Source organism: Xenia sp. Carnegie-2017, unplaced genomic scaffold (assembly GCF_021976095.1).
Source record: "Xenia sp. Carnegie-2017 unplaced genomic scaffold, XeniaSp_v1 HiC_scaffold_3, whole genome shotgun sequence".
Classification (NCBI taxonomy): domain Eukaryota; kingdom Metazoa; phylum Cnidaria; class Anthozoa; order Malacalcyonacea; family Xeniidae; genus Xenia; species Xenia sp. Carnegie-2017.
Genome location: NW_025813493.1, coordinates 5,254,268 through 5,281,042, shown reverse-complemented (window position 1 = coordinate 5,281,042; position 26,775 = coordinate 5,254,268). Strand labels below are relative to the sequence as shown.

Sequence of the window (26,775 nt, the reverse complement as noted above, 5' to 3'; positions counted from 1 at the left end):
TTTGTCAATTGTCAAAGATAATGTAATTCAGTAAATCATTTGATTTGTCAATAATATTTTATTCTTAGCAGCAATAAAACTTCATCATTTTACTTTTTTTTTATAGATTATGATAATATGTGCATTTACTTTATATGATAATATGGTTAATTACAACTTGTTTACACGTAGTTTTGTATTACAGATACATTTCAACAATGAATAAAAATGTCAAACACACAGCATTTTCTACATAAGCTTTTAAATTTTCCACGACACATTTTGCGAAAAGCATCTTTGACTAAAATTAGGTTTTTAGAGTATTTCTTTGACATGATTCCCCATCACTAGGATCTTTCCTCATCCTATAAAATTTTATAAAATTTAACTCTCAGAAAAGCGATTACCTGCTTTCAGTATATATGAAGGAATATGGGAAAACCCTATCCATGATCTGAACAGGAAAAAAATCCGCAAATTTTGGACAGTTTTAAATTTTGTCTGTGATTACTACTTGTGTTTGCAAAGTCTTATACCATAATCAAATCAAAACAGTTTTATCCATTGTCATAATCATAGTATTGTTCCTTGGTAGCAATAGAAAGATGAAGCACGTCATTTTTTGCAATGAAAAGTAAAAAGAACAATACAATACACTACAAAAAATTAATGCATCATCTTTCTTCCTGTGTGCAAGAAGTAGTCTGCATAGAACATGATAATACAGGCAATGCTCAAAGAGAATACCAATCTTTTAAACAATCATTTGCAATTGGGTAGTATGATTTAATAACGCAGGATGTAACAGATACCAATGAGAACATACACATCATTCATAAGTACATAAAACAGTGTGCATTGTTCTTAGCTTCTCCCAAAGCTGCTGCAATATGGCTTTGCTATTCACATACTGAAAGGGAAGTATCATACAAACACAAAGCAAATGCATTTTGAAAACATGTAAATGCCCCATCCTTATGCTTTTGGTGAGCATAGAGCTCACTGACCATGTCCAATGGTAAGATTTGCGGTCGCCTTTTTAGTCGTAGCAGTAGTATACAGAGCGTTGCCGCTGGCGCACTTCACCTTGAGAAAGCGTCGTTTCTGGCGCACCTCACAGTTTGAGAAGGAGTATACACAAATCTAAGCACCCCAGCCCTAGCTCGCTTACGTACTTCTTGTAAATATGCTAGCATAATTACAGCGAAGGTCAAACCCAGGACAACGGCAGGAGCCAAAGACGGCCGGCCCACCTCCCGCGCCCCAGCGGCCGGCCGTCTGGGTCTATTATTTAGAAGAAGCGTATAATAGGGTACGTGGTAAGATGAATAGTGAATCCAATAAAGTACGTATGAAAAGACAAGAGCAAAAATAAAGAAGAGAAAGAGAGAAAAATTTGAATAATATAATAATAAGACAAAGAGAAGAACATCTTAAATTACAAACTAGGCTGCTAATACAAACAGGTACGATACAACTAGAAGAATAATATTTATATATTATATAGAATCGAGATGGACACTGTTAGAGAGATTCTGCAACTATATAAACAGGGTGTAATAAATGGAAGACCTCTAAACTCATTCCTTGAAGCTTTTCAACCACTAGCATCTACATCAAGAAAGCGTACGAACACAGCTCCACCTGAACCTCCTTCGGTACCCTTTAAGCGCAGACCTATTAAGCCTAATGACGTAATAGAAAGTAGACCACTTGTTATAACAAATTCTGTAAGTTGGGAAGCTACGTATGGAAATATGAGCGACCCAGCGTTAATACGCTATAACGCAATTCAGTTTCTAAGTGCAATTCCTCCAAAAACTAAAACTCCGACGCCTCCAGTGGCCGGTTCACTACCTTTGCCAAACGTGATGTGTTCTTATTCAGTTCTAGACAATGAAGGGAAGCCTTCGGAATCATCTAGCGCTTCGTGTAGCAAATCTTTGTCAAACACCGTTGAATATTCGGTTATTGTACTTTCTATAGTGAATGTGATAATTACTCTAGCAGTTCCCATCTGTTGGACAACTAATGTTGCATCAGTAGGTAAGTCTACATCTATAAATCGCTATAGCAACATTCAGAGTTAATATCACCAATACGATGTGTTTTTGTTTCACTTAATACAAGTAATTTGCTAGGAGTTTGAAGTACTCGTAGCGTTCCTGCACTTGTAAAACATTTTCCACTTAATGATATTCGGTATAATCCAGCGATTTCGATGGTGATTGTAGAAGAATCTTCTTCACCTTTTTCACACATCGCGACATTGGTCCAATCTGAACCTCTTTTTCCAGTGACTGAAATACCAACTTGAGTGTACACATCTACTGCAATTTCTAGTCGCTTTTTGTGTTTTTCACGTCTTCTATGATGCTTTAATCGACGGGCGTGGTAGTTTTTTGCCGGAATTAGCAAAGCTTTGAGAGCCTCACGCGTAGGTTTATCTACGTCTGAATAGTTCCCAGAAGATATGACTATATTTTCAGCCCTAGAATTATCTTCTAGTTAAAATTTTCCAAAAGTTTTCTCTCTATTTTGTCGTAAGTATACTTCTGCTTCAAATTCAAATTCATGAACCGAAGTTTCAGCTGAGTTAGATATTTTAATGTTTGTGTGAGAAGACACAACTGAAGTGATAAACACCATAAATATAAAGTGAAAATTTATTGTTTTAGAATTAGGAATACTCTAAATAGTGTACCTCATATCTTCGCGTCCAGTTAATGGGTATTGTACTAACATATGACATCAATTTGTTTGTGGTATCATGTACGAAACTAACATAAGGCCCTAAATTTTGTCCAAACACAGTAGATCTAATGTTGAACCACTCGTTTTAAGATCGTTCAAACGAAATGTTTAATAATGCTATTTTATTATTTCAAGTGTTTTTCCAGTAAGAAACGTTACTAAAGTTACATTTACTCCGCTAATACCTGGGGGGTAAAATCCATTAGGAGAGTTCAAAACAGGTTATTCTCCTTGGTCTCCTTTAAGCCCATCAACTCCTGCCTGTCCTTGAGGTCCTTGACGTTCTGAAGGCCCCTGAGGCCCTGTGGCTCCAGTATCTCCTTTAGGGCCTTGAGGCCCTCGAGGTAACGCGACCTCTGTAGACCCCGGCTCTCCTCTTGGACCTGTTAGGCCTCTAATGCCTTGTTGCCCTTGAGGTCCTTGAGGTCCCTGAGGTCCTTGAGGTCCTTAAGGCCTTTGAGTTCCAGTGCCCACGGGCGCACCATCGCTTCCATTGGTCCCATAAATTTTGTCATCTCCTCTAGGACCCTCATCACCTTTCTCTCCTTTTGGTCCTCGAAGACCCGTATCTCCTTGAGCCCATGTAGCTCCTGTATTATCTTTTTCTCCCTTTGGTCCTCTAATACCCGTATCTCCTTCAGCCCCCGCAGCTCCTGTGTCACCTTAACTCCCTTAACTCCTCTTGGGCCTCTAGGCCCTGGTGGTCCTGCTTTTCCAGATCCCTAACCATCATCAGTTCCACCGATTACTAATGTTCCCATTAGTTTGATGCGATGCTTAGTTTGATGCGATGTTTAGTTTGATGCGACGTTTATATACTTACAATTTATATAATAGAAAATTTTTTTCATTAATTACTGGATATATATTTGATCGCGAGAGAAATCTATGACGAGCCTCCAGCCAGACCCGCGATTTATTTGAAAGCTTGAGCTTCACCTTCACGGTGTGCGCTTTCAGCAGCGGCGGCAACAGCTTCTTTTTTTTAAGCTCTAAGTTCTTATTTGTCGTTTTCATCTCTTTGAGTAGAGAAGCTACATCGACAGCCTGTTTCTATTTGGAGCGTCGAATTCATGTTGAATGACGCGATTACGCTCGTTAAAACGCCGCATTTGATCTAGAACCTGTTCAAACTAATCATGTGAGGCTCGGCTGTCACTGAGAGCACGTGACGTAATATTACCAACAGTCATCAGAATCGTCGCAGCAGCTTGGGCTATGCGGTCGTGCTTTTTAGCCTTTTTATCGAGCTTTTTACAAACAACACGCCCAACACCTGAGTTCATCTTGCCAGCGACAGCAAGAGCTTCAAGAGCGGCCCCAGCCGGGGCGCACACACCAGATAGAGTGAGAGCAATACCTCCAGTTCCTGTCACGACTGTAAAGGCACTCGATGCAGCAGATAAGGTGTCGAGTGTCGAAGTAATGCGTGTGTATTTCTTACGCAGCTTATGACGAGCGTCACGCTCTTGGCGGAGCTCTGCCTCAATGTTTAAAATGCGAACAAGGCAAAAGATGCTCGTTTCGATTGATGAACGGGGTGAAAGAGCGTCTTCTACTCCTTGGTATTCATATTCACGTTTTAAACCAGGATATATCTGTGGTACTGGCCTAGGAGCATCCACTGGCTCGACTGGAGGTGCACTTGCAGTTTCCATTTTCTCGCAGGATTATATATAGATGCAGAAAAAATTGGTCTGTTAGTCTGATGTGTTATAATTAGTATGATGTGATATAATATAATATGACACTCATAAATTTCGACCCACTCACCTCTAAAAAATCAAAGCGCCAAAATTAGATGATGCCCGAAAGCCATTATCTGATCGTAGGCCCTACTAATTCCGGTAAAACGAACCTTTTAATTAACATAATTATGCGTTGGCTTGATTGCCCTAAATCAACTATTTGCATAACAAGTCGCGACCAGGAAAAATATCAGATTCTATCAGTGTTATACGAAAGCATCGGCCTGGAAGAATGTGCTGAATTAAGAGAGCCTGATGATGCAATTCCAGTGGAGGAGTTGGACACTAATCCCGAGACAGTAGTCTTTGATGATATTTGGTTCGATTCAAAAAGCTTAAACCCAATCAAAAGTATTTCTCAGCAAGTTGACATAAGAATGTCACAGCCATATACTTAGCGCAAAGCTACTATGACGTCCCTAAGTATATTCGACGAAATACCGGCTGTACTGTGCTTATGAGAGGTCTTCACGAGCGCGACGTCAGAGAAATTGCAGCTGACCACGCTGATGGTATAACAAAAGAGCAGCTAGCGGCGGCTTACCATGAAGCCACTGAAAATAGGTACGGCTACTTTATAAACGATTGTACTGCAGAGGAGTTCCTATTCGCTATCGGAAGCGTTTTCACGGAATTCTGGTAGCCCCGAAGTCGTAATCAATTCTTTGAAGACATCATTAGACTTATTCTTGTTGGCTCTTTTATATTTTGGAAGATGAGGAGTAATCGCCTTCATTATAGCTTTGATGGTTTCAGAAGGCCAACCCGAGGCGTCGTATTTTTGACAAATCGGAACGAAATTTGCTATGAAGGAGGGGTAATTTAAAGGCTTTCCAGTAGACCAAGAAATATCAGCCGCCATACGGCTAACATGGTTGCATTTAATTTCGTTGAATGGCATTTTGTGTTTAGAGCAGATTTTATACATATACGTTCTTACCTTATTAAAATGAGAGACACGTGACTTCTCGCGAGGATCTATAGACGATTTTTCTGTATCACGTGACTCTTCATCCGATTCCTCTGTATCACTTGAAACGGGCGCCGGCAGGGTAAAATGCGGCTTATTATCTTGAGATTGTGAATCAATAGATGCTAGCACCGACTATATTTCAGGTACATTATAATTTTTCATTACACCATATGGGTCGTCCATTTTTTTGTCCTATTATATAGTAAGATAAAAAACATTTATCTATCTTCATCTATCTTGAGATTGAAGTTCAAGTATGTTCAGGTCAATTGCATTTATGGAAGAGCGCTAAAAACTAGTCCAAGAGTTTGTAAAAAACTGCGCGGAACTCAAGCGGCGCCAAGTCGATTTCAAAGTGTCTCGACAGCACGAAGGAGAATTCTTTGAAAGGGCGTGTGAACCAATTGTTAATGCTGAAAAATCTGTAGCAGAAGCTATTAACAAAAAACAAGACAAAGAAATTGAAGGGTTGCAAGAAGTCACTCAAGCGGTTGAGGACACTCAACAGCAGCTTGCCCAACGGCTAGATGATCTACTCCTTTTAACAAAAGACAAACCATCTTGGAAGGCTATAGATAATTCAAATTTGCTTGATCGGTTGGAGGCTGGTGAGTATATTAACGACGTAGCTTTTGAAAATCTAGGAAAATCTATCGGCCCGTCTACAAGAAGAACCGTTTCTCCAGCTAACCGAGAGCTATGTGAAAAAACATCGAACGTTAAAATATTCTAAAAGAAAAAAAGAAGAAGTCGCCCCAAACGACTCTTTAAAACAACACGAACAGGAACTGGAGTGCACTATTATAATAGCCGATCAGAGCTTATCGACAGCCTTCACCTTTCCTGCAAGTCTGTAGAGGCTGGTAATGACTCTCGTGAGTTGAAAAACGATATTGAAGCGATCCTAACAAAACAGATAGACGAAAGTGCGATATCGAAAAGTTGTTAACGAAAAATTAGAAATAAATACGTGCGTTAAAAATTTTCTTCTTTTATATTTTACAGAGCTATTGTTCATTGTCGATATAACTATAATGGCTGGAGTATTAGAAGACGAAATTGGAATTGAGATAGACTCAACAAGAGCCATTGCGGCGCACGGTGGAGAAGCGAATGACTTGCAAATTGGCTTTAGGCCACCTATACCTTTAGAGGCTAACAAAAAATATCAAGTTGCTCTTATTGAAGCTAGTTTGTGGAATTCGTGGGAAAATATCTCTACTAAAAACAATCAACTTGAGTTTGAGTATAGAAATGGAAACTATGGTGATACTGATGGTGCACAGAGAGGAGAGCTTAAATAGACTTCAATTCAACGGCAAAAAATCACAATACCCCAAGGCGCTTAGAACATTCCCGATATCAACCAAGCTATTGAAAATGCTATGGAAGCTTTGGGGGTAAAGTTCGCACATGAAGATTAAACCGCAAGACGTGATCCACCCTTTGTGCTCTCAGTAAATATTCCCACATCTAAATCTGAGATTACTGTTTAAGGTGACCCTGTAGTTTCCTTTGACAAAGATAACAGCATAGGCCCTATTCTTGGGTTGACTGTTGGTGGAGATGATATTACTAGAGGAAAGACTTTAAGTCAGAATCGAATTAACATTACAGATGTACAGAGGATCCATATTCACTACTGTTTGTTAATTCAAGTATAGTAAACGGGAATCCTAGTGATGTTATTAAATCGTTTACTCCAAACCGAGGACCAGGACGTTTGTTGGAAATAAGTCCTAGTCCACCGAGCTACTTACCACTCATAAAAACTAGCCTTATTAATAAAGTGAGAATGGAAATCAGTGATCAGTCAGGAAATAAGATTGATTTAATTGGGAAGCAAGTAACTTACACTTTAAACATCCGTCCAAAAATGTGATCATACACGCTCATAAGCGGATTCCGATTCAGAAGCTGTTGCCATAAGGGTTTATTTTCTATATATAATATACTTGGCAAAATGATATTTCCTATGATTAGACGTGGTATAGTTCGTCGAAAAATTGTCGGGGGGGGGGTCATTGATTGGAAACCTCGTGGGCCTTGCGGGGAAGTCCGCAGCAACAGTCTTAGGATCTCGCGTAGGTAAGTTTGCTCCGAAAAACAAGAATGTGGCTGTGGCGGCTGGTAAAAAAGCAATTCGTGACACGGTTACAGCAGCCAAAAAGTCTATTATATCGACTGCAAAAGATCAGTTATCGCCTGAAAATGTTAGCAGTCTTCTTGCCGATCTCGCCCGCGGAGACGTTAAAGGAGTGGCAAGAAAGCTAAATCACGTGCATCTGCAGTGGCTCGTGCTGGGGCTGAAGCTGGTATTAGTACTGCCAAAACGCGAGCAAAAAGTGCTCGCACTGCTTTAACGAAAGAAGCTAGAACTAAACTTAATGAGCTGGTTGGGACTTCTGAAGCTAGAAAAGCTCTAGTATCGCGCGCTGAAAGCCTTGCTAAGCAGCAGCTGACCTCTCGAGACTTAGGTATTCTAAGCAACCTCGTGCCAGGAAACGGCATGATGTATGCCTAAATATCACATCAGACTAAATATCAGAAATAATAACTAAACTACATCGGTCTGATGATCGGCAGACGCAAATTTTTTATAATATATATATATATATATACTGTATGAACTACAATCATAACAATGGCTACGGGATTATATTCCCAGCACTTCGAATCTTTGACCAGCTTATCGTTGACCGCTCTGTTGAGCATCTGCAGTACGAAAAAGTTCTTCCTGGCGATCCAAATGTCGATAATAAGAATATCAATAGCGACACTGAGAACGTTGACCAGCTTATATGGCTTCACCTAGCCGTTCTTGTAGTTTGCGTGGTAAAGAACGATGGCAGCAAGTATGATGCCACCGACAATGTCGCTCTGGCAAATGGTGGCTGGAGCCTGTTTGAGACGGTCCAGATTCAGGTTAACAATAAAACCGTTGAAGAAATAAGTAAGTATGCTTCAACTGTCAACACGATCATGCAGCTTGTAACTGATTCGGATGATTCGTCCAGGAGCACCGCCACGAGTGATTTCTGATACCGCGACACTGAAGCTACCGGTGGGGCTGTTTCTAATAGGCATGTAAACAGAACTAACGCTCAGTTGCTTTCTGCTGCTAATGTCGCTTTGAATGGCGGCAACTTCCGGGCTAACTTTAACTTAAACCTCAACGCAACAGAGAACATTAACTTCAACATTGGTTTTGCCACAGTCGCTGCCAGCTCTGCGCGGGCGCCAAAGACATTACCATGATGCTTCCAGTCGCTGACATCCTAGGCTTGGCCAAAGACATTGATTCAGCTTTCATAGGTATAAAGTTCAATCTGAATCTCACTAGCGCTTCTGTTGAAAACTCGCTTCATAGAGCAAATGGGGCAGATACTGGAAAATTTCAGATAAAACATTTTTCGTTCTAGGTTCCTTTCATCAGACCTTCAATGGAAGTTCAATCCATGATAGAAAGCAAGTTGGTTGCTGGTTACAAACGCAGGCTATACTTTGAGCAAGGTCGTATTTACCAATAGAGACTCAGCAGAGGTCAAACCACCGTCTCATGGCGTGTATCGAGAAAACGGAAGTGAAGAGAATTACACATCTTCGTAGCGTTCCAGGATGGTGAGCGCTCAGACAATCAAGAACAAACTACACATGTGTTTGATAATGCTAATTTGCGTCAGATTCATGTGCGGATTAACAAGAATCACAAGTATCCTGAAGAAGAGCTTGAAGTCAATTACACAGTTGCTGAAAGAAATTACAGCAGAGATACATGATGTTCGAAGACGCTGCGATGAGATACAGCTACCCGGATACAGGCTCTTAAGTAAACTTATAAGACTTCGCAAACCTCTTTCCTATTTACAACTTTGAAGTTAGTCTTCATCCTGAAGCTTTGAAAAAAGCTCCGGAAAACATTGATGCTTGTTGGATCTTAGGTGGCCCTTTTAATAGTGCTATTAATGCTGGTGGTGAACAGGTGTACCACGTGTACTGCTTCGTGCTTAGCGAGCGTTTCTTTCGGCTCAATGTCATTAACGGTAAAGTGGACATAATAGTTTAGTCTGTTAGTCTGATGTGATGATAAGTCTGATGTGATTTGTTACGTTTAATCCGATTACATCGCATCAGAATTAATTACGAATTGAAAAAAAATAAAAATTTTTTGACTGTTTATATACGCAAATTGTTTTGCATGTGCACAAAAATGTCGGAAATTGATAACGCAATATTCGTTAAAGCTCTCAGACCCGCCATGGAGCGAGTAATCACTCTGAAGTTTAAAGGCGCTGGTATTTATCTTCCTGGGTCAAGAAGTAAAGAAGGTGGTAGCTTTATTGGAAATCTTGTTTGAAAACTCATACCTACGGTCACTAAACTCATACCAAAAATGTTAAAGTCTCTAGGCCTAGCAGCTATATCAAGTGCTATCACCGGCAGCACGCAAAAAGCAGTTTCTGGTAGTGGTATAGTTGGAAGAAGAAGTATCACACCATTTAATGGACCTAAGTATAATAACAGTCTTCTTGGTTTCGGTAGTAGCTCTGGAAAGAAAGGTCGTTCTGGATACACAGTTCACGGTATTAAACTTTCAAAAGATCAGAAAACTACCTTGGCAAAAACAGTTAGAGACAAAAGTGGAGTAACTTTGCGAATTACCAACAGCGCTCTTAAAGGTCCTGATATGCTTATGCTTACTAATACACAGATCAAGCGAATAACGGGTGCAAGATCCATTGATCTGGAATCGATCTAAAATTGTCTAAAAGTCACATTACAGCCTTGACGCGCGCGCAAAATGGTGAATTCCTTGGTTCTTTGATTGCAGGTATAACTGCTCCCATCGTAGCGCCTGTCCTAGGAAAAATTCTTGGATTAGGAACGTCCGGGGAAGGAGTACTCCTTCCAGGGACGCAGTGACGTGGGTGAGGATTTGGAAGCCGCTATCAAACAAAGATATCAATCGTATAGTAAATGGTAATCTAAAAGCAGGAGATAAAGGTTTTAGGGTGGTGTTCTTAAAAGACATGCTTCCTAAAAAGCCTCTTAAAGCTGAAGAAAGTGTTATAATCAACTTACAAGACTTTTCCGATGGAGGTGAGACTCACTGGATTTGCGCCTTTGCTGATGAGTTCTGTGTAGATTACTTTGACAGCTTTGGCCTTCCACCAACTGACGTAGTTAAAAGTGGATGGAACGGTCAAAACTTGTTGTTCGCTATTCTTGCAACGAGATAAAGGATCGGCGCTCCATTATGGGTGGGTGGTACTGCCTTCTCTTCTTACACGATCGGGTTCACAATCGGTCTGCGACAGATATTATGTTAGATTTCGATTTGCGCCCTTCTGCGCATAACGAGCATATCGTGAACGGTTTGCTAGAGAAATTCTAAGAGCGCAATAATATATAACATCGTGATGTATTTTTCACACCAGACTAAATTTTTGTGCATTATACAGAGATAGCCATCGCTTACTGTTTGTACTGTAAGAAACGACAACTTGTTGTCAAAGGGAAAATCGAATATACAAAAGCCAACCTAAGCTCACGGGGCGCTGCCGAGTCCGTGACAGAGGCGCCTCCTAGTTTCTTTCTAAACCTGAAATTCTGGATAAAAAGGGAGGAAGAATAAGAAGGTTTGAAAAGTGCGCTTCCATTCGGTATTAATCCTATTGATTTGGCAATTAAAGCCTCGGATAAAATTGATAAAATCAGAAAAGCTTGATGAACATAACACGTCAAATTAAAACATAGTCAAGTGAAAATGACGGTCGCGTTTTGTATGCGTTGCAAAAGACTGCATTCAGTTATAAGTGGTATAGTTGTAAATCATAAACGCAACCTCAGACTTGCTGGGCGCTGTGGTGTATGTGGTAGTGCTGTTTCTAGGTTTCTTTCCCAAAGCGAATGTCGTCGTAATGGAGGAAAAACAATCGTTTATACGAACGGAAGCGTTGAGGAACGCCTCGTAGAAGCGTACTATAGTCCTGCGGGATACTAGCGCGGCATTACTGCTATCCCAGAGCTGGCATAAGAGGCTGGCGTCGGCGAGAATGAGGCTCATGAAAGGCTAACAGGCCATCTGGCAGATCTACTTACCCGCACCAGCGCGAAGTGCTATCCCCCGACCTAAGTTTGACATTAGAACCCCGAATGAGGTCCACCAGGCCGATCTCTTGTATCTGCCTCACGATCGAGTCGGAAGACGCACATTCAAATATACATTGACGGTCGTCTACGCAGCAGGTCGGTATAAGGAGGCCCAGACAATCACAGAGAAGACAGCGACTCAGGTTTGGAAGGCGTTAGAGTCTATTTATGCCCGTGGGCCTCTGGGAAGGCCTAAAGTTTGACAAGTTGAACCTGGTTCGGAGTTTCGCGGGGCTGTGCAAAAAGCGTGTGATAAAAATGGTTTCACAATTCGACGGGGTAAGATTGCAGTTCATAGAGATTAGGGGATCGTAGATTTAACCGAACTTTGGTGGAGCGATTGTTCGGTTACCAGTATCATCGCGAGATGGCTAAACCCGGAACTCGGAACAAAGAATTGGTATCAAGATTAACTGAGGGGGTTAAAGCGCTCAATAATAAAACTACCCGTTTGACGTGCCAAACCCGCTGCGCCGGTGCTTCGTCCAGTTGGTTTTAAAGAGCGACGCTTGCCATGGGATGTTATGGTGCGGTATTTGTATGCGCCTGGCGAACTTGACGGTGGCGAACAGCGTAGGGCGGCCGATCCTTTATGGAGTGTGACCTCCGATCAGGTCGAGCGGGCTGTGTTTGAGGGTGGGAAGCCTGTGTTGTATTATTTGTACGATGGGCCCAAGCGCGCGTTTGTACGCGAGGAGCTTCAAGTGGTGCCCTTTTGGACCGAAATACCACCGGCTTAGTCGATGGGGTCCTGTCACGCTTTTGATGAAAGCTTTTAGTACCATCTACTTTCTTACGCTTAGCCGTGGAGCAGCTCTTCTACTGTAATTATTACATCAGAACTAATTATCAGGATAATTACGCATTTATTATTTATTCGCCTGCGGCACCAGCTTCCATTTGCCCGTATGCTAGGGTAGAGATCCCATCGGCCGCGATCCGGCGCTTCGTGTCCAGCGGGCTCAACGATGTCTTGTTGACATGCTCGCCGAAGATCTGATGCCCGCGACTGTGCAGCATATCCATACCGTGGCGGAAGCATTTTGCTTCAAATAGCGCCTCTTTGTACTGTGTGTGACTGATATGCTTTTTCACGACGGCCTTTTTAACACCTTTGGCTTCCGCTCCTCCAACCCATCGGCTTTCAGGATAGAGTACATCTTGGGCCCGATCCCCACAAACTCAGCGATAGGCCCCCCAGCGCACTTATCCTTCAATTTCCCTAGCACCTTCTTGTTAGCTGTGCTGAACAGCGGATGGTCTTTGGGGTAGTTGCTGGTGTCGTACTGACCGGCGTTGCGTCTCATGTCGGCGTACGCGTGCTCAATCTGGATCTCCAGCACAAGGCCCTCGGTGTCGGTGTAGAGGAGCTCTGCTGACGACCTGTACTGCACCTTGAGATGGTTGTAGTACCAGTGGTACATAAGATGCTTCGAGAGGTCGAGAATGCTCATGCCCACGAAGACCTGCCGGTTGAGCAGGAGACTGTTTTTATTCATGTGAACGGCTGCGAGGTCTCCCACCTCGCCAAAGATGTGAGGCCGATTGTATGTCGGCTTGGCGATACGTTTGCGGAGTCTCTCGGTCTCGCTTGGCCGTAGAAGCTTCATATCGACACGCTTTCGGAGGTTCTCCATCGTCTTGCCAAAGACGCTGTTGTTCAGCAGCTTGTAGAGGTTGACTTCAAAGTCACTCTTTGCCTTCTTCCTGCGTTCGGTGTTTTTTCCGGACGTAGGGTTCCATTCATGGGCTTTGATCGAAGCGGAGTGCTCTGTGGATCTTTTTCAAGCGCAAGCTAAGCTGCAGATAGAGCTGCAGATTCCGATTGTGCAAGACGTATCGGGCCTTATCGCGCAGATTGGAGACTAACTTTTCGACCTGGTGAGACGCACTCCCATACATATGTTTGAGGAGATTTTGCTGGTAATCCGACATCCACGCGTTGTCAACCTTCAGGCGTTTTGGCGCTAACGCATATGCATTGTGCTTGTCGTGCAACTCTTCTGGATACTCCAGATCGAGTTCGAGAATGTAGCCCTTCTCTGCATTTACAGGCTGGTTCAGGGCCATCTTCACATCCTCTTGGGCGACAAAGTACTGGATCAAGCTTTGGAGCTTCCCCGGATCGTAGTCTGGCACCTTGGGGTTGTTTATCTTGGCGAAGTGCCTGCTGGCCATGCTGATGCCACCGCGCAGGCCCTTCTAGATGAATAGATGCATGTCAATGTCGGTGATTAGCTCGAGCTCCACCCCTGTGTGTTTGAGGAAAGCGTCCAAGCTTAGTCCCGGGCTCGTGTAATAGTGGGCCGGGTCTAGCCAGTATCGCTCGAGGCACAGCTTTCGGAAGTTCTCAAAGAAGTCAGCGAGGAAGATAAAATTGTTTCGAAGGTAGAGGCCGTGGTAGCCGCCTAGGGTTGTGCAGCCAAAACCGTCCCAGATACTTTTTCCTTCTTCGGCGGGAGGGCCTCCTCGTCGAATCGGGGACAGCTGTCTATGTACTCGTAGGGGTAGATCCTCTTCTGGAGCAAGAAGGTACGCCTCTGGAGGTTCAGCTCGTAGTCTGCTGTGATGCGCATGTCTTGCGGGTCACTGGCTTTTACCAAGCCATCCAGGCTTGAGAGCATGAACGGGGCGCTGTCAATGAATCGGAGCTGGCCGATGCTGAAGAAGATGTATTTCTCGGCGTTGTCGGGGATGCAGGTGACATTCCTTTTAGTCTTTGCGATAGTCTGCATGATGCATAGATATAGTAGGACTAGATTGCTGACGAGTGTGACGTAATATAAGACTTATTAAGACGGCAGCGTGACATTCATGATAAATCCAAGATGGTGCGGGAACCGGGGAAAAAACTTAGGGCTACTATTAGGCGATTGTTGTTTTTTGCAGTTTACTTCGTTTCATTGTTTTCAAACTCCTCCAATCAAGTTTTATTGGAAACAAAGCGTTATTAATAATGTTTTGAAGCCATATTGGACAATTATTATTGGAATACGTGCGAAAATATCGCTTGCAAAGTGTTGTGTAAATTGGTCGTTTGGTTGTCTCGAGGCGTTTGTCTACCAAAATAAACGGATTTCGTCTGCTTTAGCTCCCATACTGGTTCGTCCACGTTGAAATACATCATATTGAATACATACAAAAAGATGGGAAAATTAATCTTTATATTTTTACATAAATTTCACTTCAAGATGCTATTCGTTCTTTCAATCTTCAAATGTGTGTTGACACTTAACAGACAGAGTCTTAATCATTTCCAAAAAGGATGAGTTTTGTCAGCTTGTGCCGCATAGATGGAGCTCCTTTACGAACGATTCTCTCGGAGTACACTTTGGAAAACTGGTGTACAAATATTTTACTGTACATGTATGCTATTTTTCTGATGAGGATGGTGATATGGTCATCGCAAAAGCTCTCATCTAGTGCATGAGTTTCCTTAGAATGCTGCAATATCGATTGAAATACATTTGGCTTAGTTTCTTGCAGGACATTTCGTTGCATAACTTGGATTGTTTTTTCTGACAACTGACTCCACTTGTTGACCATTTTGCGAAGGGCTTTATCTGCTGCTTTTACTACGTTTGCCAATGAGGAGGATGGACTTGTAAGCTTGCCATAGGTGTTGAAAGATGTTAAGCTTGACTTTAATGAACCTCCATGACAGTATGAGTGGTCAGGTATGAGAGGTTGTTCATCATTCTCTATGGTTAAGGCAGTTGCACATTCAGCACACTTGATGCAACTTGTAATTTTCTTGGCTATGTATCCACTGATATAGGTCAGTACATCATCATGCCAAAGAGTGGAAGTGTTTAATAATGCTGCAACTCTCCTATCAACATTTTGTGTCTTTTCAGCTACCTTGCTTTCATTTACAACAGAGGATTTGGCAGGTGTTGGGGCTGTCACTTCATTCTTTTGTAACAGTGCTCGGAGTGCCCACTTAAACTGTAGAGCATTTGGATTGTTATTCCATCCCGTACGACTTGTTATCTTGCTAAAGAACATTTCAAGCTGATCTTGGGTGAAACGGTAGGTTAATAAATATTCAAAATTGTTGTAGTTTCTGTTTAACAGATGTTTAGCTAGTGCTAAGATTGACTTTGATGAAATTGAAAATCCTATGATAAATGTTTTTCTTGGTCCTTTAAATAGTTTCATTACATCATTGTCCTTTAAACCTTTCAGGTAACTTATGATATCATTTATGTCAATCTGCAGTTCATTCAGGTTACCTCGTGTGATTGGGCTCTTGTAATTTTTACCAAATTTACTTTTGGAATTTAGAATATCAAATATGTTGTTTATTTTCAGAAGGAATTCAGTTGCTGCTTCACTGTTTTCAAACTGCTTTAACTTGAGCTGTTGAAGGTACATTAAACCAGCTGCAACTGAATGACTTAAGGTTTGTGCTGCAATTGCCACATTCATTTTTTGACTATGCCATTAGATGTGCTTGGTTTTCAGTTTATTGCCAAGATGCAAAACATCTCTAGTTTGTACATTATGCAGCTCTGAGATATACTTCCAATTGATTTCATCCCTCTTCTCTGTCCTTCTTTTTCTTCCCTCGTCTGTTTGTACAGTTATAAGCCGCGCACGATTCCGGCATTATCCTTGATTTGAAATAGCCAAATATTATTTCGCTCTCACATTAAGGTAAAAAACAATGTTGAGTTCGAGTTACTCGCCATATCTCTTTCTTAGTATACTTTATACCTTCAGTAACAACGACGAGTGAACTTAATGATCGAGCAGATTTTTTATTATTTTACAGAACAAAATTTATACTCTTTATTACAAATAAAAAATATTTTTATTGGTCGGAGTAGTTCCTCAATTTAAGCTATATATGGTACATAAGGAAATTTAACTAAAGTCAATAACTGTTCCTTGGCTGTTAGCCATGTGGGAACGGATACATTGATAAACCAAACTACGCACATACTATTTCCTTAACACGTTTTTGTGGTTTATGAGCATGACTGAACAAATGTTATGTATCTCCTTGCTCCTCTTTTCATTCATTCAAAGTCGGATGGCCTTTCTAAACCGTGTTTGATTCTCACATATCTCACATATCAGTACGAGTACAGTGGGAGTGCTTTCTCGAATAAGTCGCTTTTTTCACAGAAATATTCAAATTGATTGCCCAATCTTTCTGTAAATTGTCAATATGACATATTCCGATGCGCAACAAATCAGTATGGGAGTTAAAGCTGAAAAAATCTGTTTCTCTTAGTGGACAAACGACTTGAGACAACCAAACGACCAATTTACACAATATTTCGAAAGCGATATTTTCACCCGTATTTCAATTATAACTGTCCAATATGGTTTCAAAACATTTGAAATAAAGATTTGTTTCCATAAAACTTCATCGGAAGAGTTTGAAAACAATGAGAAGAAGTAAATTGCGAAAAACATCAATTGCCCTATAGTGACTCCATGTTTTTTGCCCGGTTCCCACGCCATCTTGGATTTATCATGGATGTCACGCAATATGGCGGCTCGTCAGCAATCTAGTCCTACTATATCTATGGCATGATGAAATGGCTGTCGTAGCCCTGCAGGTTGTGAAAGACAACCTGTATGGTTTTCGTCTTCGGGCTAAGCCGCAACTTTAGGTTGCACTCATTGTGGGCCGCACCTCGGTATTGCCAGTTATGTGGCAGTGGTCTTGCACGTAATTACCTTCGAGGGGCTTGCAGCAGACGTGACAATTTGTGGCTTTCTTGTGACTCCCCCAGTCCTTTCCTGTCATGTGCATAAGCTCGGGGTTAGCCAACACCAACTTTATCTTGCGCACTTCTTCTTGGAGCGCTTGCACGAAATGCTTGGCCTCGTCGGGCCCTTGGTAGAGCTGCGGCGGCTGAGTTTCCTAACCCGAACGAACGACTATGAATGAGTAGCCGCATGTCTCGTTTCTAGAAGTTTGCTGGGTGCCGCTCTTTTCGGGGTTAAGCGCGGTGCCCTCGGTCTTACAAACCAGGCTCTCGAAGTCTGCGTAGATTATGAAGGGCGCTTTGAGCTGCTTGTGGTAGTTCTCAAAGCGGATTTTGTCATTTGTTCCGGGGGTTGGCATTCTGATGGCAACCACGGCCTGGTTGATGCCTCGACATTCAAGCTTCCAACAAATCCTGCCAGGTGAAGCCGTGAAGAACGCTCAGAGAAGTGTAGCTGATGGTGGCCACTCTGGTTGAGAAGGCGGTTAAAGTTCTTGATCCAAGTGTAATGGTGTTTCTCAGGATTTTTCGAATCCGAGACGAGAAAGAGATTCACAGTTTGCGAGCTCTCTCTATTTTGTTAAAACGGCAAGGAACGACGCCGCCTTCCCACCCGTACACGTTGATAGCAAGGTCGTTCTCACGCTCTACTCGTTCGAGCTAGGAGAGTGGTGTGGGTGCGCTCACTCTCGCGAAGTCAAGGCCGTCTTCAGTGGGATACTTCCCCAGCCATTTCGGGTCTTTAGCTGTAGGAAATAGCGCAGCCCTTAGAGACCAGCGGAGGCAGTCGTCGTCTTTGCTTTTCACTTTGACGATTGCCTTCTCATTCTTGACCGCGGTGGGAAAAGGAAGGTATGAGCCTCCGCGTTAAGGCTGATAGTGAGCGATGTCAAGCTAAAGTGCTTTGACACGACCCACTATCCACCCAGACCCATTCCCGAGTGAACTTTTCCAATCTCAACAAGATTGTTGGGAAGGCTTTATGTAGGGCTTGCGGAATCTCATGCGCCTGTAGCAGCATGATCTGCTTTGCTCGGAGCACTGGTGCTTGAAGCACTTCAGTGCCATTTGCTTCATCCTTCCGAAGCTCAACCTCTACAGCCAACTGGAACTTAACTCTTCGTAGAGCTAGTAGCTCCTCGACGAGTTTGCGTTTGATGCAGGGTTGGGCGTTATTGAGGATAGCCATCAAGTTGCGTTCAGAGGGGTGGCCCTTCGGCACCTGCATTTTCCAGGCTCTCAGATAATAGTTGAAGGCCTTCGTTTCATCCCACTAAAGTTCCGTAGGTGTTGGGGGAGTAGCCCTTTTGGGGCGTCGTGGTTTAAATTCAGCCAAAAGCTCATTGATGTATGCATTCATCTCATCATTAGTAGGCTCGGCGGGCCTGCGCTTGCGTGGTTTGGGGATAGGCCGGCGTTTGGGTGGTTTTGGGATAGGCATGCGCTTTCGCGGATTCGCGGAGTGACATTTCTTGGCGTGGGTGTCGGGTCAGCGGGCGGTTGAAGAGCCTTAATAGAGGCGTTCAGCGCGCGTCCGCTGATTACACCTTGGTCATATAGTTGCAGAAGTTTCTTGACAGTATTCGTCTCGAGTGTCGCAAATTTTAGCGCTATATCTTACGCGAGATAATTCTCTAAATCGAAATTAATTCGGAGTGTACTCTAGCAAATCTCTTTCTGGCTTGTTTCTGTTTATAAACGAGCTTATGATGCACCCTATCGGCACCGCAGGCTTCACAAAGGATAGTTTCTGCCTGTGCTCCGACGCCACACTTACGACATAATTGTGGAAGTCGCCCGCCTTCCCTTAATCGCTTCATATGAAGTCCACAGTATTCACCTATGGACCTTCGCCCACATGTGGTGACCTTTCCGGGTAGAAAACACGCACACTTGTTCTTGCCCTGACTCATGGCTGTCGACGTTTGGATTACTCTATGAGAGTATATCTCTCTAAATATTAGACCCCGACGGCCGGCTGCGCGGACGCGGGGGGTGGGCCGGCCGTCTTTGGCTCCTGCCGTTGTCCTGGGTTTAACCTTCGCTGTAATTATGCTAGCATAATTACAAGAAATACGTAAAGGAGCTAGGGCTGGGGCGCTAAGATTTGTGTATACTCCTTCTCAAACTGTGAGGTGCGCTATAAATGACGCTTTTTCAAGGTAAAGTCCGCCAGCTGCAACGCTCGGTATACTACTGTAACAGCAAAACTGGACTCCGAACAGCAATCGAGTTACGTTTTGTAAGATAATCGGATTACATTAGGCAAAACCAAACGGCGTAATAATATGATGGTTTATAAAATCTGTCGCTTAAATGCGAATTTCGAGTACGTCAACAAGTGCATTTCATGTGTTTTTTTTTTAGTGTTTTTGGTTAAAAAATAGACTCAATAAACTGAATGAACTAAGAAAATTTATGTCTTATGTCTAAATATCAACGATTTTTGGTCGAATTCTGACCGTTTCCAGTGCCACATTGGATACCCCATATGGATCCGCCCCTGTATAATACGTATTTACCGGCTGGGAGGTCCGCATACGGAAAAAACATTTTCACAAGGTCTGCAACTTAATGTTGAGACTATAATTCGATGCTTTTCAGCAAACTTCGCTTTGTCTGCACAGTAAAATGGACTCTTGCAACGACATCTTTCATCTGAATACACCTTGCTTACTCGTTAAACAATTTATATCGCTTTCATATCAATTTTATAAAATTTGCATTTCACTTCTTAAACAAATATATTTCGAAAAAATATGTTGAGACTAAAATTCGATTTTCTACAAACTTTGCTTCGTCTGGACAGTAAAATTTACTCTGGCTATGATAAATATCATCTTAAAACAGTCTGCCTACTCGTTCAACAATTTACATCGCTTTTAAATCGTATTTAAAAATTTACATTTCAATTCGCAAGCTAAAACATTGCAAAAAATATCATTTGTGCCCACGGGCAGTTATGCGTAAAAAGCTATCCGCTCACGCAGCCAATCAAATTGCTGGAAATCAAAAAAATATCGCTTTGGACCGCTAAATAAAAATAAATGTAAATTATTTACCGGAACCTTTAAGAGCTTGTGAAAATATTTTTTCCGTAAAGACCGACCTAAACGGTAAAAAACATATTTTTTTTATTTTTATGATAAAGAAATTTGCGTTGTAAAATAGTCGACACGGCTTGATATTGAAAAGAAAATTGGATTTTTTTTCTGTAAATTTTACTTCTTCAGGACACTAAAATTTAGTCTTTCTATGATGACTTTCATCTGAATACACTGTGCTTTATCGCTGAACAATTTACATCGCTTTTAAATCAATTTTAGAAATTTAAATTTCACTTTGTAACCAACTTAATTCTAAAAATATCAATTTTGGATCATAATTTAGGTATCGTAAAAAGATGCCCGCTGCTGCAGCCAATCAGATGGCGGGAAATCAAAAAATATCGCTTCGTTTTCATAAATGAAAAAACGAATTGAAATGTATTCGTGAAATTTAGTAAAAATTTTATGAGGTTCTTAATTTCATACATGAACATCGTAAGAAAAAATTTAAATTCACCTTTGTATAACCTTTGCAACCAAAGTACGCAATAGCTCCTCCTACGACCTTGAAAAAAAATTCAAAGAAAAATTTTTACGATGAACTTTAGAACTTCACCATGCTTCATTTGCCGATAAAATGTAGCCATCTACCTTAGAAAGACTAGTTAAATTCTTTGCTCCGGTCTTTTGTCTATATTTTGCATGAATCTCTCTTATAGGTTTTGATAGTAAAACATTTGTCATAGAGCATTTATAGAAACTTACAAAACCTCCAACAATAATTCCTTGCAAATGTGATGCAGAGTTTTATGCCTGGGAATTTATGGCATATGTAACACGATTTACAAGGAAGAGACTCGCATTCGTTGGCATCTATAATAATAAAAAGTCAAAAAAGCTGTAATAACTTGAAATAAACATCAAGACAAATGCCTGTTTTTTAAAGGCTTACCCCAAACCACACACACAGAATAAAGTTTCAAAATCCCCTCGTAAATTTTCATGGCGTAGCTATAATTTGAAATATTTTGGCAAAAAAACATGCCATTGTTGAACACATTAAATTACCATTAGTTGGTAGAAGCGTGATTTCTGTGTTGCAATCATTGACTATGAGTGCGACTGAAGTTTTAGAATACAAGCAAAATTCCACTGTCTTTACTTATAAATTGAAGTTTAATTAAGTGAATGCCAGCTCTATTTAGTTTCACATAAAATGCTCACTTTAAACAAGCTTAAGTCAGTTCTAATGTATTATAAACCACTAATTGTTATCTATTTAGCTTTTAATTCACTTAATCAGCAGGGACTTCCGAGAGACGCCCTTCTTGAGTTAGCTAGTAATTTGTGCAATTGAACACAAGACCTTGTCAAGCATTTCCCATATTTTAACAGTTCAAGCAGTTTTCAAAGAATTTTCATGAAGTCACGTAAGCTTGCAACATAAGTTAAAAGATCTAGAAAGATCAACTTACCGATACATTTCTTTTTGGATTTGTTAAGTTTGTATCCAGTGGAGCATAGGCATTCGTAGGAGCCTGGTATATTTATGCATGAGTGATCTTTGCCACAAGAAGAAGACTGACATTCGCCGATATCTAATGTTTCACAATAAAGTTGTTTGAAAAAGTGTACCATAAATTTAGCAATTTTATGTCTAATTTAAAAATGTGTAATAAATAAATATGAAATTTTTTGTTTAATTTATTTGTTTTGAATAATTCTTAATTGATTTTACGAGAATGTAAAAGCATATTTGTCCTAAAATTTTAATATTTGTATTTGATATGAACAAATCAACATCTAAAACGTCAAATAAATTCTGTAACAAATGAGAGTATAGTGAGATCTGTGATTTTTGGGACTGTATGTAATAGTAATTTATTTGTAACACAACTTTCTATATTCGTTTAGACAAATATTTTTGTAAATCTTACAGACTACTTTGATTTTTGACAACAAGAATGAGTCTATTAACATAATACATTAATTAACGATCGTTTACTGTACATCATAGAAGATTGCTCACCAATGGCTACAATCAAAACCACACATAACGAAACTTAAATCTGGTAGTGGGATTGCTAAGGCGGCATTTATGATATAAATCAAACCTAGTTCTTACATAGATAATAGGACTATGAATTATGAAGTGTGACGTGTACCCACGACGGTTGCTATTTTGAATTATTTTCATCATTAATAAAAAAAACGAGAAACAACTTAGCCATTTAAAGCAATGAGATTAGCCTTGGAAAAATTCACACAACAGGGACATATTAATTATCTTATCCTGTCGTTGCAAGTGTCGGAAATTTTGAGTTTGTAAATTCAAGATGCTGGATTAACTTTACAAAAGAAATTGCATCGACTACCAAAATAATGTGAAATGAAAGCGTATCATCTATACCAAACAAGCTCGACGGTTTACCCGCAATAAATCCTTTGAAAAAATTTTTCACCAGAAGTGGACAAAACATAATTCAAGCATGTCATCATTGATATGCATATCTTAATATGAAAAGCAGCGGTATTTGGAGACGTTTGCATCTTGCCGTAAAATTAAAAAAAATGTTTTCAATCAAGCCTTATTCATTGTTCCATCAAGCACTGTTCATTCTCAAATTTATTCTTTTCTAAGTAAATCAACACAGAAAAAACAACAAAACAAGACTAAATACAAGCAGGTTGGCTACGACCAGGGCCAAAAGTAGAACGTTGATTGAGGTGGGGGTTAAAGTTCATATATGTGCGAATGTTCAAGTTTTGTGACCTAATGTGATCAGCAGTAGGGCGTGACGGAGAAAGAAGTTATGTAAAGGAGAATGGCTAAGAAGGTATGGCTTTTTCATTATTGCCTAAAAGCAGGTCTTTTGAATTTATATAAGTTTGGGGAAGCTTCATCTAAGGCTCCGTTTTTGACACATTTACTCGTGCAAATCTATTACTAAACATAACTCTCAATTATTTTTGATATTTAAGTGACCATTTCCTGCATAACATTTCTTTATTGAATTGACATCTTTTAGTATGAACCAAGATATACTTGCATTTTTTCAGATTGCCAAATTTGGTACCACATTAATATTAGTTGAATATGTTAAACTATTTTTGGCGATAAAAGAATTATTTGTCTTCAAGCTATTAACATTTCACCTTGGGCCATTGATTGAATCACTCTTAGTTGCATAAAAAGTTCAGAATTCGCTTTTAGTGCTCAACAATCTGCTACATGGTCGAATGAGTTCTCTAGTTCTAACATTTTTTCGCAGGAAAACAATAACTAAAGAATGCACCAATTTTACCACAAAATAGTTCATTTATGTAAAGTACCTAATGTATTGATAATTATAGAGGCTACTCACAGTTTAAATTACGTCTCTCACGTTGACAGACGAAGTTAAAGTGACGCCAACATACAACGTCATTCCACTTGGATTTATAATCGTTGGAATAAATTACAACGCAGTCCTGTACACCACGATAATTATTAGGTTCTCCCGTATACCATAATGTGAAACTAGGCTTGCCATTTTGAACTGTGTAGAACTGATTGTCGCTTTTATTGCGATACAAACCAATAAAATGACCTTCACTGCCTTTTCTCAAGATCATTCTGGAAATGGCATTATTCTCAGCAATATTTTTTGGAACAGCAAGATCTCCTCCCTTCTGTTGACAAAGTTTTCTTGCTTTATTCCATGTTGCTTCTTTTGCACTGAAGAAATAACAAGATGATTCTATATGCAACCAATCAGAAGGACAGCTTGCTAGACAAATGAAAAAAATAAATAAGAAAACAATTATAAGTAATTGTTTTCAGAATGATTTGTACGAATAGAATAGAATATTTAATATGTACTTTTAAACTGTAATAGCTGATTAAAACTTCTTAAACATGTACGATTGTGTTTTGCAGACAGATGTTGTTTAAAACAGGTCTTTCAATACCTAAAGGGTTTTTAAGGAATGAGGAGGCTATTTGAGCTGGTTTTGTAGAGTAGCCACAAGTTGCAGAGTAAAGTATAATAGATTACAATTCTAAAAAAAATTGTATACAAATTGTTAAAGAAATAAGAGAAATTGATTTTGAAGCTTATGTAGTTCGCCTAACACTTGACATTTTAATCCTAAGGGGAAACCTTTGTGTTTAAATGGATGGTTATAATAATCGTTAAGTGTTGATGTGGATTTGTTATGTATTTATATTGTGCATAATTAACTGTCTGTTTTAGACTAAAAACCAATTCATTCCATAATATTGTAATCGAGAAAGAAATACTAAAATAAGGAATTCATAACACCAAAAATGTGCATGAACTTGAGGTAAGCTGTCAAATATAGCTCCTTTTTACGCCCATTTCAAATAAAATTCCTAATTTTCCAGATTAAAGTCAACCTCATTGTAATGTGTGCTTACATGAAATTTTTTTATGTCTGAATAAAAAATGCTTAACATTAAAACCTAATTTTTTTACATCGAAAATGAACATGATATGTATGAATGAACACATTATCAGTGCATACCACCCATACTAAGAGGAGGATGACTAATTGCGGGCCTGTAGGCTTAGAAAAATTTGTGGGACTTTAAGTAATATAACTTTCCCCCAAAAATTTCAATCTTTTGACGACGTTTCCGTTTCTTATGCTCCATTGCCTTTGCTTCAGTTTTGTTACTCATAGTATAAACATTATGGAATAAATTTAAATTTCGAACGAGATAAACTCACTACTTAATGAGTTCTATGCATAGAGCATTATAATAGTATATCGTAAAGTTTCAAACAGGATATATTATTGGAATTTTGAACATTTATCTAATTTAGAATGGCAAATTGTCTTTACTTACAAATTGAATTCTAATTAAGTGAATTCAAACTTTATGTTAGTTTCACATAAAATGCTCACTTTAAACAAGCTTAAGTCAGTTCTAATGTATTATAAACCACTAATTGTTATCTATTTAGCTTTTAATTCACTTAATCAGCAGGGACTTTCGACAGACGCCCTTCTTGAGTTAGCTAGTAATTTGTGCAATTGAACACAAGACCTTGTCAAGCATTTCCCATATTTTAACAGTTCAAGCAGTTTTCAAAGAATTTTCATGAAGTCACGTAAGCTTGCAACATAAGTTAAAAGATCTAGAAAGACCAACTTACCGACACATTTCTTTTTGGATTTGTCAAGTTTGTATCCAGTGGAGCATAGGCATTCGTAGGAGCCTGGGATATTTATGCATGAGTTATCTTTGCCACAAGGAGAAGACTGACATTCGCCGATATCTAATGTTTCACAATAAAGTTGTTTGAAAATGTGTACCATAAATTAAGCAATTTTATGTCTAATTTAAAGATGTGTAATAAATAAATATGAAATTTTTTGTTTAACTTATTACTTTCGAATTGATTTTACGAGAATGTAAAAACATAATTGTCCTAATATTTTTAATAAAAGTATTTGATATGAACAAATCAACATCTAAAACGTCAAATAAATTCTATAACAAATGAGAGTGTAGTAAGATCTGTGATTTTGGGAACGGTATTAGTAATTTATTTGTAACGCAACATTCTAGATTCGTTTAGACAAATATTTTTGTAAATCATAAAGACTACGTTTGATTTTTGACAAGAAGAATGAGTCTATCAACATAATACATTAATTAACGATCATTTACTGTACACGATAGAAATTGCTCACCAAGGGCTACAAGCAGAACCACACATAAAGAAAGTTAAATCTGGTAGTGGGATTGATAAGGCGGCATTTATAATATAAATCAAACCTAGTTCTTACATAGCTAATAAGACTATGAATTATGAAGTGTGACGTGTACCCACGACGGTTGCTATTTTGAATTATTTTTATCATTAATAAAAAAAAATCGAAAAAAAACTTAGCCATTTAAAGCAATGAGATTGGCTTTGGAAAAATTCACACAACAGGGGGATAATAATTATCTTATCCTGTCGTTGCAAGTGTCGGAAATTTTGAGTTTGTTAATTCAAGATGTTGGATTATCTTTGCAAAAGAAAATGCATCGACTAACAAAATTATATGAAATTAAAGCATATCACCTATACCAAACAAGCTTGAGGGTTTACCCGCATTAAATCCTTTGAAAAAAATTTTTACAAGAAGTGGAAAAATCATACTTGATCCAAGCATGTCGTCATTGATATGCATATCTTGGTATGAAAAGCAGCGATATTTGGAGACGTTGCATCTTACCGTAAAATTTTAAAAAAATGTTATTCAACCAAGCCTTATTCATTGTTCCATCAAGCACTGCTCATTTTAAAGTTTATTGTTTTCTAAGTAAATCAACACAGAAAAACCAACAAAACAAGACTAAATACAAGCAGGTTGGCTACGACCAGGGCCAAAAGTAG

The 26,775-nt window shown here is 39.7% G+C and overlaps 1 protein-coding gene across 1 annotated transcript; it reads right to left on the bottom strand.

Moving 5' to 3' along the window:
* Window positions 1-24,154, bottom strand: LOC124454961 (perlucin-like protein; the record flags this gene model as incomplete). The annotated part of the gene is made up of 5 exons (XM_047005714.1): window positions 1-344; window positions 20,898-20,945; window positions 21,146-21,253; window positions 21,856-21,978; window positions 23,746-24,154. Coding segments are annotated over 5 exons (693 nt in total), but the record flags the coding sequence as incomplete, so codon positions are not given.
* Window positions 24,155-26,775: the final 2,621 nt, after the last annotated feature.